Below are 14,519 nucleotides of genomic sequence, written 5' to 3'. Positions count from 1 at the left end.
AACGGACCATCGAACAGAAGCACTAATGGGTTTGGACTTTCTAGACGAGTGGTTTTTATCACAGGGTAAGACGCACCACCCACCCACTCCCTCTGAAATTAGCTGCGACGCCCACGCCGCCCGAGAAACTTGCGTAATTGTGGTCCATTGAATGCGCGGAGCCTGATAAGAGGCGCCTAATGAGCGGATATCGATGGGGTTGTGGGCCGTGAGGTATCCTTGGGGTGTGGGCCACATAGCCGGCTATTAATAATTCCATTGAACTGCACCTGCCATAAGGTCAATCGAATCCGCCAAGGCACCCCCATACCCCCATACCCGTACCCCCATATCCCGTGCCGAAATCGGAAAAAGATGCTAAAAATATGCCTCTGTCGGTCAACAAAATTTTCATTTCACTTCATTTTGTGCTCACCGAAACGAAGAGATAATGAGCGAAATCCCAAGAGAGCGGAATTCGAAGAGCGAGCGGGAAAATTTTCAAATTTTTCACCCATCGCCGTGCCGTTGGAAAATGTATGAATTTAGTTTTTGAAACGCCGTCATAGGCACTGCTGCCTTCGCTGCTGAAAATTCACTCCCAGAGTCCGTGGCAGTGTGTGTACGGGTGTGTGTGTGTGTGTGGGTGTGTGCTTGCGGTTGTGGTGGTGTGCGGGTGTCTGACCCAACCAGCACACACGTACAGTTCAAAGAGATATACAACATCCAAAGATATATATCTGCGCAATATATAGTACAACGACGCGAGCGCGCCACGCAAACTGCAGCGAGCGAATGAACCAATTAATACACATAATAAAAATCCGAAAAATTTTAAAAATCCGTGAAATATCCAAAAATATAGCATCGCCACAGATTCGTGTACATTTGGGCGGCGAAATGCGCAGAGCTTGCGAAAGCGCGTTGCCCAGCTCTTGTCACTGGCCAATCGATCTAATAAATCTCTATGGAGGGGCGTTATGAATGGCCAGTTCCCAAAATATCCCGTCCGATATTTTGTAGCGCTTTTGTTGACAGGCAATCTTAGGATGAAATATGGCCGGGAATTAGCTGTTAGTTGCCATTCCGAGCACAGTTCCGCGCAACTTTTTAGTCCGCGTCAAATTAGCCAGTCTCATTAACAATTTTAATTGAAATTGCATTTTTGTTTCGCCCTCTCCTTTACTCTCTTCTGGAATCCTCTGCCATTTCTGAGATACAGTCGTACATCCCTATAATTTCCCTTGGTTCGTGTGCATTTCAATGGTTAATGGATCTGATTTAATTGCCAACCATTCCCAATTAGTAATCGATAAGCATCACTAAAGCTGCGAGTGGAAACCATTTAAAATGCATTTAAAGCAAAATGAAACAGGCAGATAGACATCAAGGAAACGGTTGCAAAAAATACATTTGCCGGTTATTCTTGCAATGCCTCCACTGGGAAGGCTGACTGTATTTCTAAGTATAATTTTTATTTGCATGTCATGTTTAATTAACGCCTCCATGCAGGAAAGACCGAGAAAGTGTTCGTCGCTCTGGCCAAAAAATTTGCAATCGCCCCAAACGAGTGGAATGGAAATGAATATGGGGAATGGTGGAGGAGGGATGTTTTTCGCTGAAGGGGGGTGTTGGCTGGTTTTGGACCAGGCCATGGAATGGCAATGGAATGAAACGTATTCGGATTTCATTCTGACCCCCGAGAGCCCCTTCTATCCCAAATTTTTGGCCTTTTTTTTCTCCGTACAGCCAGTTTTGTGTACGTTTTTCTGTCTACTTTGTGAAACGAGCCAGTTGAATAAAAACAAAACAAAGTGTATGGAAAAAAGAGCCGAAAGACGAAAGCGCCAGAGATATATATGTTTCCTTTTATTCTTTCGATTTGGTTCCGTTTTGTCTCTCCCAATTGGGCGCTCCTCTCACCGCCAGAATCTTTCACTTTTTTTTCCACTTTTTCCACTCTCGGCGGGCACAAAGAACCTAAAATTAAATATTTTCGCCTTTTACATATCGCAGCCAGTGGCAGAGCAAATCGTTTCTGTTATTGTTTTTGCTGCTCTATTCCCATCCACCGCCGTTGTTGTTGCTGTTGCTATTGCTGTTGTTGTTCTAGTTCTTGTTCTTGTTTGTGCTGTTTATTGGAGTGCATATGTACGGACGGACGGACGGACACACACATACGCAGGCGTTTAGCTGGACATTCACGCAGCACAATGGCGGCCAACATAATAGTGGTCACAGAATGTTGCAGAGGCCAACGAGAGGAATTGCTATCCTTTTGCCCAATTATAACAGGAAAAGTTTCAAATTGTTGTTTACAATTTTCGCAGGAATGAGGTCATTATATATACATAGGGAAAAGAAAATCGCGAAGCAAAGAAAACTTAGCAAAAGGAAATAGTTTCCATCTTCTGCACTTTACTTTATCAGCATAAAGTTAAGGTTTAACTTTTCTCGACCATGAGTAATTGATTTAAAATTCACTTTATATGTTCACATTTTTCATTCTATCATAATTGGTTTTCATATGAAATAAATATTTGAAATCGCCAGCAAATGGTACAATATGCTTGTTGAATAGTTCCGTATATTATACTTTCCTGGAAAGTAAACATTCCCAAAGTATTTGCATATTAATGTTCTTGTTTAAAAATTTTATATATGTACGTGTACATATATAGTTTGACAAGTTGAAAGCCCATACGGAAACCTTAGTATCTTTAGGTTTATGATCGATTACTATAAATATACCCCGTATGTAGACATTTGGCTGCAACTGTAGGCGTTTTTGCGAGAGCCTGCAAAAGCATTCCACTCAGTTGGGATTTGTTGATGCATTTGTCCCGGTCCCCAATGCCGACTTCCCCGCATCCTCTCGGCAGTCCTATTTCCATCTCATTCGGCATCCATGAATGTCCCTGTCCATGACTATGACACAAAGGCCTACATTCTGTCTCTTAGTAGAAACAGCGACATAAACAAGAACAAGAGCTAGCCAAGCTAATGAGCGCATTCAGTTAAAAATAAAATTCGAAATGAAACATACCCAAATATACACGAATTGAAATGAATTGAATCGGATTGAAAGTATCTCAAACAGCTGTTGCTCATCGTCGGCAGCGGACCACGAATAAAATTCCCAGCAACAAATTCGCGACGAAAAAAATACATAAAAATCTATTAGAAAAGAAATACGCGTAAAATAGAATTATCAAGGCGAAGCAAAAAAAAAAAAAATTCCAAAAACAAATAGAAAAATAAACGGAAAAAAACACGGAAAATCTGAATGAAAGAACTTTTTCAAACAACTTCCCCCGACGGTGCTAATGTGCAAAGTTTTGTGTTTTCATCAGCAGCAACGCCAAGAGAAGCAAGAAAACAAGCAAAGAATCCACGGCAAATTATTTAAAAAAGAGTGTGCGAACAGACGGGCGACGACATCGGGCCCTGGAGAATTTAACAGCAATAACACCGGAAAAAAAAAAACCACCAGAGGGAATAGTCTAGAATAGTCCGGAGGACAGCAAGCAGTTCAAGCGACTACAATGCCGTTTGTGACGCCCCGTGCGGGGACAAGCAGTGCAAGCAGTGCGCCCGGCGGACGCACCACATTCCGTCCGCCATGGGTGAAGGACGACGGCGGCACCACTGCCACCAGCAGCACCACAAAGCCCAATGCCACACCGTGGGCGAAGAAAACAGCGACGACAACGACCGCCGCTCCGGCGACCAAGGAAAATGGAGAAAAGTCCACTGCAACCAAGCCAAAAGTAACTGCTACCACCACGGCAGCCGCGAAGAAAACCACGACTCCTGAACCGGCCAAGAAGGCGACAGAGCCTGTAAAGAAATCATCACTGGCCACAAGCACAACGGTGGCCAAGAAGACACCGGAACCTGTAAATACCAAGAAAGCACCGGAGCCAGTCAAGAAGGTGGCGCCCACCGTGGGGACCAAGAAGCCAGTAGCCACCACTTCAGTGCTTAAAAAGAAGAAGGAGCCGACACCACCACCCGAATCCTCCTCCGAAGAAGAAGAGAGCGAAGAGGAGGAAGAGACCGAAGAGGAGACCGAGTCTGAGGAGGAGGAGAGCGAAGAGGAGAGCGAGTCCGAAGAGGAGGAGAGCGAGGAGGAAGAGGACACCACCGTGGACGAGAAGGTGCCCGAGCACGTGAAGAAGGCGGCTCAACTGCGACCCACCACCGTCAACAAGAAACCGGAACCGGAAAGTGAGTTGAGCCAACGTTTTACCGTGGAGAAACCCAAATTACGCAGCGTGGTGGTCAAGCGGGATAAGTCATTGAAAAAGATGGCCACCGAGGACGACGACGAGGCCGAGGAGGGCGAAACGGAGGAGGAGCGCGACCGGCGGCGCCGCTTTAAATTGGAGAAGCCCAAGCTGCGGCATGTCAAGCGCGAGGAGAAGCCTTTGCCCAGCAAGAGCACCGACGACCTGGCCAAAATCCGGCCCGTGCTCAAGAAGGTACCCAAGATCGATGAGCTCCTCAAGGAGCCAAAAGAGGATCCCAAGCCCGAGTTCACGACCAAGACCCTACGCAAAGCGTCCATTAAGCGCGAGCCGAGCATCAAGAGCGGTAAGTTGTCCGATCCGATTCAATCCGATCCGGATCCAGAGCCAACTCCAGTGATGGAACCTAACCCGATGCCCGACTGGATTAACCCGATTAACCTCTGCGAATGGATCGACTCAACAAGCGCTGTAAATTTCTGCCCCTGCTTCTTTAATGTCTAATTTCTAACCAGAAATGTTTAATTTACATTGGGGACGGCTGTGGTGATATATATTTTATATTTTTGCGCTTGCTGCTGCCTTTTCGATTTTCGTCGGCCCTGGCCAAAAGGCAAGGCCACTAGGGAGGGGAGCAGCAAACAAAACAAATAATGCGTCACCACGGCGGATGAGCGATATGTGCGAAAAAAAAAATTTGCATTGGTGATGGGATCGTGAGAATATTTCTAAAAGACTAAATGTATCACAGTTACATTTTTTGCTGGTACATATTTTGCATAGGGGTAACATTTAGGATAACAAAAATAGAGGGGTTGTACGGGGCGTATGAGTTATATACATATCTTCATATTATTTCACATAGCTATAAAAGTACTATGAACCAAATATCTCATTTACATTTTGTTAAAAATGTGTTTTTGTAATTACACAAAAGATATGGCTTGCATTCAAGTTATCTTTTGTTTCATAAATACAATTCAGGAAAAAATTACGTATACCCCATGAAAGGCGACGCACTTCAATATTAATTTTTTATCTGCTGAAAGTGAGATGCTTTTTAAAAGGGATAGCTTTCGAGCAATGTTTTTATGGCGAGCACAACAATTTAAAGCGGTGAGCACTTGGGCAAAAACATTGGATCTAGTTTGATCAAGATATCAATGTCCATTGTAAGATTTAATTTCCAACGGGCGATACAGCTTCACGCTGCCATCAATGTCTGTAACCTGTCGCTCACAACCATTGCTGTCCGCTCATTTATAAAAACGCAGGAAAATATACGATATGCTAGTGTCTGTATGCAGAAGGCGCATACTCGTATAGGAATATGGGAATTTATATACTTGAAATGAATGTGTAAAAAATATTTCATCAAAATGTTTCGCCCCAAACAAAAACCACAAAGCGCACACAGACAAGGGACGAGCACAACGGAGGAACAGTGGGAAAAACAAGGCTATAAAGCAATATAAATATCATTTTTTATTTATTAAATTTTAGTGAGTGTTGTGCATTGAGCCGAAAGAGGCGCAAAGTGTTTCCCTGCCTGACTGCAGTTCCGAGTGGGTTTTATTTGGGCAACCATCTCGTTTTCCGGGGAGGATCCATCCGCTCGTTCGAAAGGGCATTCAACATAACAGCACAAAGGTATGCCGGAGCAAATGTTCTCTAATTCCGTATTTATTGCCACACACTCAACTCGAGAAGGTTGTAATTCTGTAATGGACTTTCCTGCCGCGAGGCTGGGCTCAATTGGCGGCAAAGCGGCAGGGGCAAGACATTCAAAAAACAAAACAACCAAATGTTGCATAAGCGTGCTGTCACCTGGCCTCAAAATTGAATTGCAGAAAGCCTGTCCGTGGGCCAGGCCTCCAGTTTTCCCCTGGGGCAGGCAACTAAAATGAAGTGAAAAGCTCGTTAAGATCTGGGGGAACTGGGTTGGGTGAAAGGGCTATGGCCACCGCTACGGCAACGGCTACGGCTACGTGTGAGGCAGTTAACTTGCCGTTGTCCCCGACCTAATCAGTGGGCAATAACGTGACCGCAAATGCCTCCTAATCTTGACCGACAAACAAAAGGATCGAAGAGGCGGAGACTGGCCAAAGAGGTCACTAAATAAAATGACCAAAAAACGATGTCCGCCAAAAATAAAACAGAGCATCGTTCGTCCTTTTTAAAGCTGTCACCCTATCAAACAGAAAAAAATAACAAAAAAGGGAGCAGTACAGAAGGACACAAGGAAAGGAGGGCGAAACATTTATTTAATGTGTTCGGGTGAAGTCTTGAGAGGAAGGGTCCGAAGTGGAGTGGGTTCTTTTTTATGGTCTAAGACAAAATTCATAATTATTGCTCATTCTGTCAAAACTACAACATAAAATGGAATGTTTTAAAGCCAGATGAGGAATGGTGAGCAGGCACAAGGACACGGCCGGCCAGCGTGCTGGTCTCTTAAGATTCCTGCCCCAAAAAACTCGCAACTATCGAATGATAAAAGCCAACTCGGACTCGAATTGGAACTGAATCCTGGAGAGCGGTATGTGGGGGACGAGCCGAAAGCAGCCAAAGATATATGGGAATGAGCTTGATAGAGTCTAACTAAATGCGCCATTTATATTCAAATATCCGCCACTAAAAAACAAAACGAAATAAAAGACGGCGCTGGCCGCAAGTTCCCCTCTTAAGGGGCTCGAATGTCTTCAAAGGACAAAAAGCGGCAGGACGAGAAATATTTTCTTTTATTTAAATGAGCCTCATCTCTATGTATCCCTCTGTAGATGCGAGACATGTAACGGCTGCGCCCCATATTTCCTTCTTCTTTTTTTTGTTTTTGGAAAACTCTTAGCCCTCCTTTTTGTTTCTTCGTCGCGTGGTTTTCCAGGGTCAAGCGATGGGTGATAAGGTGGGTGGGTGGTTGATGGCTGGTGGTGGTGGTGCAGGCTAGGGTCTGCTTGTCATTAGAAACGTCGACATTCAATAGGTGAGGGTGATTTTCATTTTGGGTTTTCTGTGTGTGGCCCACCCAGCGAAGCATAAAAGATGATTAGGCTCTTTCAAATTTAGATATAGCGTGGTCAAAATGACGTAAAAGGAAATGGTTCAAAGCTCAGTGGCACACACACACACACACACACTTGCTAATATTGGCCAATTGCTGTTGGCCATAATTATACTGGGCGACAATGAAATGGTTGACTGCATAATTGGATTAGTGTCCCCCAAACGACGCCACAATAAATTCAAATTGAAATTGAATTTTCTAATTGGACTTAAGGCTCGTCTCCGGAGGCACAAAGGAAATTAAATGAAGATTACCGCCTAGCGGAAACAGCAAAAGTATTCCATAAACTAAGCAAGCTCTGAGATAATATGATATCTAATTTATAAAGAGCTTACAGCTTATATTACTCAAATGCTACAAAATATCTTTGGATTAGGAATCCTTAGAAGTGAAACTATGTTTTAAAATCGAAATCAACAAACTTGAGCAGATTATATTTTAGAAAAACATTATAGAGTTTGAAACCTAAGCGATTTCCAATATTCTATAGGTAAAATCCACATAGGAAGGAGGAAAATGGTTTTTGCATTGAGGTAAAATAATAGAGAAACGCTTAGAATTTTATGGTGAAACAACAGAATCATTTCCGAGCTAATCGGGCTCCAAATAGTTTACAAAAAGCCCCATGTAATCCCTGTCAGCCCCTTCGCACAGCGTTCTGGCCAAGGCAGAAACGCTAATCATACGGAGGAGCTTTAGGGGAACGACTCTCTACCATTCTGCGCCATGAAATATATGAGCTGGCTGAGCGGTGCTTCATCATGCCCCGGCAGACAATGAATGAGCACAGCCTGGAAGCTGGGAGGCACTGAAGCTGGGAAGTCACTCATCGGGCGGCTGGCAGCAGTCCATGACCAGGACTCCACTTCTCAGTAACCAGCACCAGCAAGCAGTAACCAGGAACCAGTACCCTGTAGCAGCAGCAGCAGCAGCAGCAGCAGATTTTTTTCTCCCACTCCAGTTAGTTGGGGTTTTTGAAGACTCGGCACTCCACACTCCGGGTTGATTCAATGACAACGGCAACATTTGTGCATGCATAGAATATTCCGCTGATGATAACACAATGAGCCAGGACGGGGCTTTATGAGGAGGGTGCCACACTGCCATGCAACACCGAGAGTGAGCTCGCAAAATTTATGTTTACATACCCCGCTATTCATTCTGCGACGTCGTAAGTGCGGGCTTTGCGGTATATTAAGTGGGTAGCCTCAACTCGGAGCTCCGAGAACCAGGACCTCCTGCTCTTCATCTTCAGTCGTGGCAGTGCTTGCTTTTTATTTAAATAAGAAATAATTTTGTCGACATGAATGAATGAAGACTTTTATCTGCCCAGCACCCTTCCCTCGTTTCACTTCGCGTGATGTTGTTGTGCTTTCTTTTGTTTCTTGCCCGCTTCCACTTTTGTTTGCCACTGATTTAGGATAACTGCCAGGGGTTCGAAGGCGGGTTTAGTGGTTAAAGGGAGAGCTTTTGTCCATAAATTACTAAACCGAATTGAGCGCAACTCACTAAACGCGTCCTCAATTGGCTGTCCAAAAGTTGACCACGTATTTTAATCAGAGCCCCCCCAGAAACAGTTCATTAACATGCAGACATAGGGGGAATGGAATTGGGGAAAATTCATGAGCAGCAGCAGGATCGGTAGCTTGAGGTAAAGCACCTCTAGACAATAATCAAGTTGGTTCTTTGCTCTGATTTTATTCAGCAAAGTAACACGAGTTCGGATTAGTTTCATTACCTCTCCAGTTTTGCCACGTTATCCACCTCTTTTTCACTCAGATTGAGGGGGTTTCGGAAAGTATTTCGGATACTAATGCACCGCAAAAGGCAGCCAACCACTTAAAGATTAAGTGCAGATCCAGCCAGGCGCAACCGAGAAACCGAAAAACCGAAAAAGGAGAAGGCAGACTGAACCGTAGCTTAGACAAAGGATAAAGCACGGGGTGGCCTTGGTAACACACCCATCCACCCAAAAGCATCCAATCTTCTGCCCCTGCTTCCTGCCAAGACTCACTCAAACAAAGCTAATTAACAGATTTGTCAGCTTTTCATCACTTGGTGGTGCCTTCATTGTTTTCCTCATCTTTTTGTTGTTTGACTTTTACACTTTTGAACAACAAGCCGAAAGGAAAAGCATGAAGGAATGCAAAGCATTTGATAAAAAATTATGAAAGAAAATCATTTTGATGCACGCCTGTGTGTGAGTTAGGAAGAAATCGAAACTGGCCAACTTTTTCAATTGTTAATTACGGGGCCAAGTAGCGAAGACGTCCTCCGCTTGCGAGCGGTAGGAGGTCGCCGGATCAGAGGAAATGCCTCGCCAAGTGAAGATTGTTAGGCCAACAATTTAAGCGGAAATTTATTAGAAACAGCTGGCTGCAAGGGGTCTCGCACACACTGCCAATCCTAATTGGCCTCGTTAACAGAACACCAAGACGAACACGAACAAGGAATAAAGTGAAGGCGGAAAAAGGTCCCGGCCAGAAGAGTTTAAACTAACTTAAAACCCAGGCTAGTGAGTGCGGCAGCCAGTCGAGCGAAACCCGACAAAGTAAAAAATGCAATCAAAGTTTTTGTGCCACCCGCCTTGGTGCCACCACTGTCCGCCCCCAGTGAGCCGAATTGAATGGTGTTAAGGCAATAAAACACCATCAAAGCCAGGTCCACGTTCCAGGACAAGACAGTGTCGGGGGAGGAGGACTAGAACCGGGACGAGGCGGAGGCGGGTGCGGGTGCGGGGGCGGAGGCGGAGGCCGAAGCGGAGGCAGGCACTAACTTTTCAATCTCTGCTGCAACTTCCGACAGAGACAGCCATGTGTCTAGGCTCCCACCCTATTAGGTGCCCCTACACCAGGCGAAACTTCAGATAAACAGACTATAAGCCTTTTCTTTTCATATTGTGTTTAGCTGAAAGCGGAAATGATAAACTGACATTTTCCAAAACACTTGGCAATTCTTAAAATATATTCCTTAAAATGTACGAGTATAATCCAGTAGACAAAATAGTTTGAGTCATTGGTCTTGTCAAGAAAATGTTAAAAGTGCCTAAGACTGGCATTCAAGCGATTTAATGTCTCCTATTTTTCTAAAAGAGTAGCTGAAAACTTGAAAATAGATTCTAACCAAAACAGTTGGGGAATTGGTAGAGACAGAACCATTTAGGAAACCCGAAAAGGTATAAATAACCATTAATGTTTGGAGTGTAACCCCATCCATTCTCTTTGTCCTGTATTGATATGTATGGAGCAACTTTGCTCGCAAAGCACTGCTAAATACTGGGGTAGCTCCCCGCGGGAGCCGAAAGAACAACAAACAACTGACACAAATTGCAAACTCATTAAATTAAAATTATATTTAATAACCGCGAGTGCACGCAGCGCAGCCCGGCGATTTGCTCTAATGCCCAACGACCAAACCTCGCGCCCACTTGCACCACTTGCAGCGAGTGCCCCACCCATCATCCGGCAGGGAATAACCGCCACCCACTTGGGTGCATTCCGTGTTTTATTGTTGCAGTTCCCGCCCCGCCGCCGCTGCCCTCGCTGGTGCCCAAGGCTCCGCCACCGCCGCCCCCGCCCCTAGCCCCCGGTGAGAAGAGAGTGCTCAGCAGCACACAGAAGGAGACCCTCGAGAAGCTCAGGTGAGTGGAAGGCCCGACGACTGACCCCTGACCTCCTGCAGCCCCTGCAGCTCCAAATATCCTGCATCGGGATAGCTTTTCCCTTCAAGGCACAGGATGGCCATAATTCCGATTCGCTTCGATTCGCAGGACTCGACCCCGAAGGCGCCCCGACTGGTCCGAGATGATGAAGGAGGTGGAAAGCGGCAAGAAGCTGCGCCATGTGGCCTGCAACGATAGGTGAGTGGTGTCCGCGTGCTGTGCAGTAATTACCGAGTGCAATACTTCCGATAATTAAAAATGGAATGAAAACTGAAGTTATTTAAAACCACAGAAGTGCCTTGAGCAATTTACTGTGCTAACGCCACTTCATCCGTCGAATGTTAATGACTTTTACTTAAAGTTTAATTTATAACTGGGTGGGTTAAAATATTTGCGCAGACGTTTTAGCAACCAACTAACAGGATAGTACATGGATAGCTCTGCACAAAAATGCAAACAAAAATCGTTAGAAATGTTCTATAATAACCATTCAAATCTCTTTAGATCTCAGCCCATCCTGACGTGCAAGTCGATAACCAAATTGGACGACAAGTTCATCTACGAGACGGAGAAGGGCAACTCGCACAACAAGCTGCTCAAGCAGATCCAGGGCGGCATCAAGTTGAAGCCAACCAAGACCAACGATCGCAGCAAGCCGGTGCTGGACGGTCTGCGCAAGTTCCGCCGACAGATGACCATCGAGGAGCAGCTACAGAAGTCGCAGTCCAAGATCAACATGCTCAGCGAGGCGCCCAGCAGCCATGCGCTCGGACCGGGCAGTGCCACGGCCTTGGGAGCCGGAGGATCACGGCCCAGCATCGTATCGGCCATGTCCATCGACGAGGAGAGTCCCGACGAGCTGGACGACATCGACAAGATCCGCGACGATCTGCAGAGCACCAAACAAATGCTGGCTCTGGAATTGCGCAACCGCGAGGCCCAGGATCGCGAGAACAAGAAGCTGCTGGCCAAAATCCGCACCCTGGAGACCGAACTGGAACGCGAGAAATCACGCGAAAAGAATCTCGAGTACGGATCCAATGTGATTGTGGCCACCATGGATCCCACGCCCACCGCCGAACAGACATACGTAAACTCCCTAAAGCGCGAAGTGGAGGACGCACGCAAGGTGTCCAAGGAGGTGGAGCAAAACTATCAGAGTACCGCCGAGCAGCTGGTGGAGGCCAAGACGGAGATCGAGGAGCAGCGCCGCCAGATTCAGTTGCTCGAGCGCAAGTTGGCAGCAGCTCTACAGGTAAGTCCGATTAGAGATCGGGTTTGGCACTATGGTTTTGGGATGCTGCTCAAAGTGTTGTCAGTTGAGACTAGGATATCGGATTACAACCATTTAAGTTCAATATTCGTGTACAGTTTAACCTAACTATCTACATGGGTATGCCAAGCATCGGACTCGGAAGCTAGTCCTTCTTTCTTGTTTTTAGTGTCGCCGGCGTCGGCTCGTTGCGTCCGCTGAGGGCGGCAAGTAGACGGGAGCAGCTAACGAAGCCACCGCAATCAGTAGACTCCGCCTTAGATCCCTTGTTAGTTGTCCCTAGTAGCCACTGTAGCCAGAGAAACAGATCAGCTGACAACACTTGACACAAACGCGGGATGGGTCTGGGAATGCATTACCTGGGGTACTCCTGGTTTTTCCCCAAAAACGTACTTCTTCGTGCTTAAACACCTGCTTAAATACGGTTTGCATACGAATCCTAAAATCCAATTAAAAAACCCAGAAATCTGATTGAATGCAGCATACAGCTTGGTGTAACATGCCAAGATGAATATTAAAATTATTGACAATGGCAACCGAAAAATTAAATTTGAAAATTGTATTTCATTTCGGAAGCCATAATTTTCAAAGTATAGAGGGTTCATCCCTTACCTATGCTAACGTTTGCTGATACACATTTCCCAGCAAAACAAAATCAAGTTTCTAGGAAAAAGCTCTTTAAGCAGATATGCCATGTTTAACATTCAAATATGTAATCTTAATCAGAACAAAAAATTAGAATTTCTAAAGAAAATAAAAAATCTCGTGCGTAGACGACCTTAAACTCCAACTGCCGGACGCATGCTGCATGAAAGACTCCCGCTTCTAGCTTCCGCCCAGACCCAAGCGGTGTTATGACCCGTCTGGGACACGTCCGGTCCCAAATCCTTCCCTCTGGAATCCTTCCCTTTGCTCTTGCACTCCGCAGCAACTAACCGATTAACCCGTTCACGCTCTCTTGCAAAGGCGACACCAAGCACTAACAGACCGCACATTAGTAATTGCTTTGCTTACGACGACGACGACTACGACGATTGCTTCCACTACGACCACTACCATGCAGCACGGCACCAGGTAAAGTCAGGCCCCGCTCGAGGATGCCCTCACTAATCCATTCTGTGTATGTACGATCTTCTTTCCCGTTTTCCGTTTTGGCTCCATTGCGTATGCAGGGAGGTGGATCGCTGGACGGATCGCGTCGACCCAGCGACGCCAACTTCGGAAGGGATAGCTCGCCGGAGCTGGAGCCTGAAGTCAGCGAAAGCGATCCTGATGAGCCGGAGGAGAAGAAGGTGGAGCGCAGGGAGCGTCGCTCCGGCAAGGAGCTAAAGATCCTGCGCAGCAAGCTCACCAAACTGAAGGTCAAGGAGGAGGCGGCAAAGAAGGAGAAGGACGCCCTCAAGCAAGCCATGAAGAAGAACCAGGGGATCCTCAAGTGAGTACAAGGCGTGGCAAATTGAAATATTAGCTGGTTTTAAGCTGGGATTACCTCTTAATGCCAGGGAGGAGAACAAGAAGTTCAAGAAGTTGGAGAAGGAGGTGCAGAAGATGGCTGCCTCCATGAAGCTGGACGAAGACGATGTGGACGGTGAGGAGAAGGACGAGGACGAGGAGGAGGCCGAGGAAGAGCACGCCAGCGAAGAGGAGGAGGAATCTGACGACGAGTCCGAGGAGTCGGAATCGGAGGAAAGTGAAGCGGAGACGGGCAGCGAGTCCGAGCCAGAGGTGAGTTAGCACCGCGTATTGTAAACTATTCAGCCAGCTCACCTGTACTATATCCCGCAGGACTCGCCCAACTCCGCGAAGAAGGCGAATGTGGAGCCGCGGGTGAAGAAGCACGAGAGCCGGTTCGCGGCGATGAAGAAGTGCAATGTGCTGCTCCAGGCGAACGTCGACAATTTGCAGGATCAAATTGTGCAGGTGCGATCGCGGGCCACCAATCTGCAGGACGAACTGGACGCGGTTATTGCCGATTTGGGCTTTTAGTCCTTCAGCTTGTCTTCCGTTTCTGTTTCCGTTCCTTGCTCTGTTTTTTTCGAGTGTGTGTGCTTCGAGAATATAAACATAAACAATAATAAACAAACAAACGAAAAACTAGTGGTGGAAGTAAAATTGATTTTGCAATCGATGTATCGATTTCGCGCCGTCTCCATTCTACATGTCCCTGATTATTTACAATGTAATGTAGGATGTGGTCCTGCTGTAGATTTTAAATTTGATGAATCATTTTTCATTTAATTTTTGTATAATTATGTATGAAATATATACAACAATTTTGTTGAAACTTGCCGTGTA

The 14,519-nt window shown here is 46.0% G+C and overlaps 2 protein-coding genes across 11 annotated transcripts in view; one reads left to right on the top strand and one right to left on the bottom strand.

The window, feature by feature from the left end:
* LOC6553854 (trichohyalin) overlaps positions 1-14,307 on the bottom strand; it is a 28,353-nt gene extending 14,046 nt beyond the window's left edge. The window contains exon 1 of one of the 2 annotated variants that reach the window (XR_003407622.1): positions 13,992-14,058. The gene's annotated coding sequence lies outside the window, so the exon portion shown is untranslated. Of the gene's footprint in view, positions 1-13,991 lie in introns of both variants that reach the window. The other variant, XM_015154588.2, reaches the window with a different exon arrangement.
* On the top strand, positions 521-14,516 carry LOC6553856 (glutamic acid-rich protein). Of its 9 annotated transcripts, XM_001980524.3 has the most exons (9): positions 527-597; positions 3,100-4,575; positions 10,807-10,930; positions 11,060-11,149; positions 11,456-12,206; positions 13,191-13,298; positions 13,397-13,659; positions 13,727-13,949; positions 14,010-14,229. In XM_001980524.3, the coding sequence occupies exons 2-9, from the start codon at positions 3,525-3,527 to the stop codon at positions 14,208-14,210; spliced, it is 2,811 nt and encodes a 936-aa protein (XP_001980560.1). In that variant the 5' UTR covers positions 527-597; positions 3,100-3,524; the 3' UTR covers positions 14,211-14,229. The 9 variants fall into 9 exon arrangements, with proteins under 9 accessions (XP_015009924.1, XP_026832052.1, XP_026832055.1 ...); XM_015154438.2 differs by lacking the exon at positions 13,191-13,298 and having other exon boundaries at positions 521-585; positions 3,336-4,575; positions 14,010-14,516; XM_026976251.1 differs by lacking the exon at positions 13,191-13,298 and having other exon boundaries at positions 526-597; positions 3,336-4,575; positions 14,010-14,516.
* The last annotated feature ends 3 nt before the right edge of the window (positions 14,517-14,519 follow it).

The sequence above is a fragment of the Drosophila erecta genome, unplaced genomic scaffold (genome assembly GCF_003286155.1).
Source record: "Drosophila erecta strain 14021-0224.00,06,07 unplaced genomic scaffold, DereRS2 tig00000000-arrow-pilon, whole genome shotgun sequence".
In the NCBI taxonomy this organism is placed as follows: domain Eukaryota; kingdom Metazoa; phylum Arthropoda; class Insecta; order Diptera; family Drosophilidae; genus Drosophila; species Drosophila erecta.
This window is presented reverse-complemented; position numbering and strand designations above follow the sequence as displayed.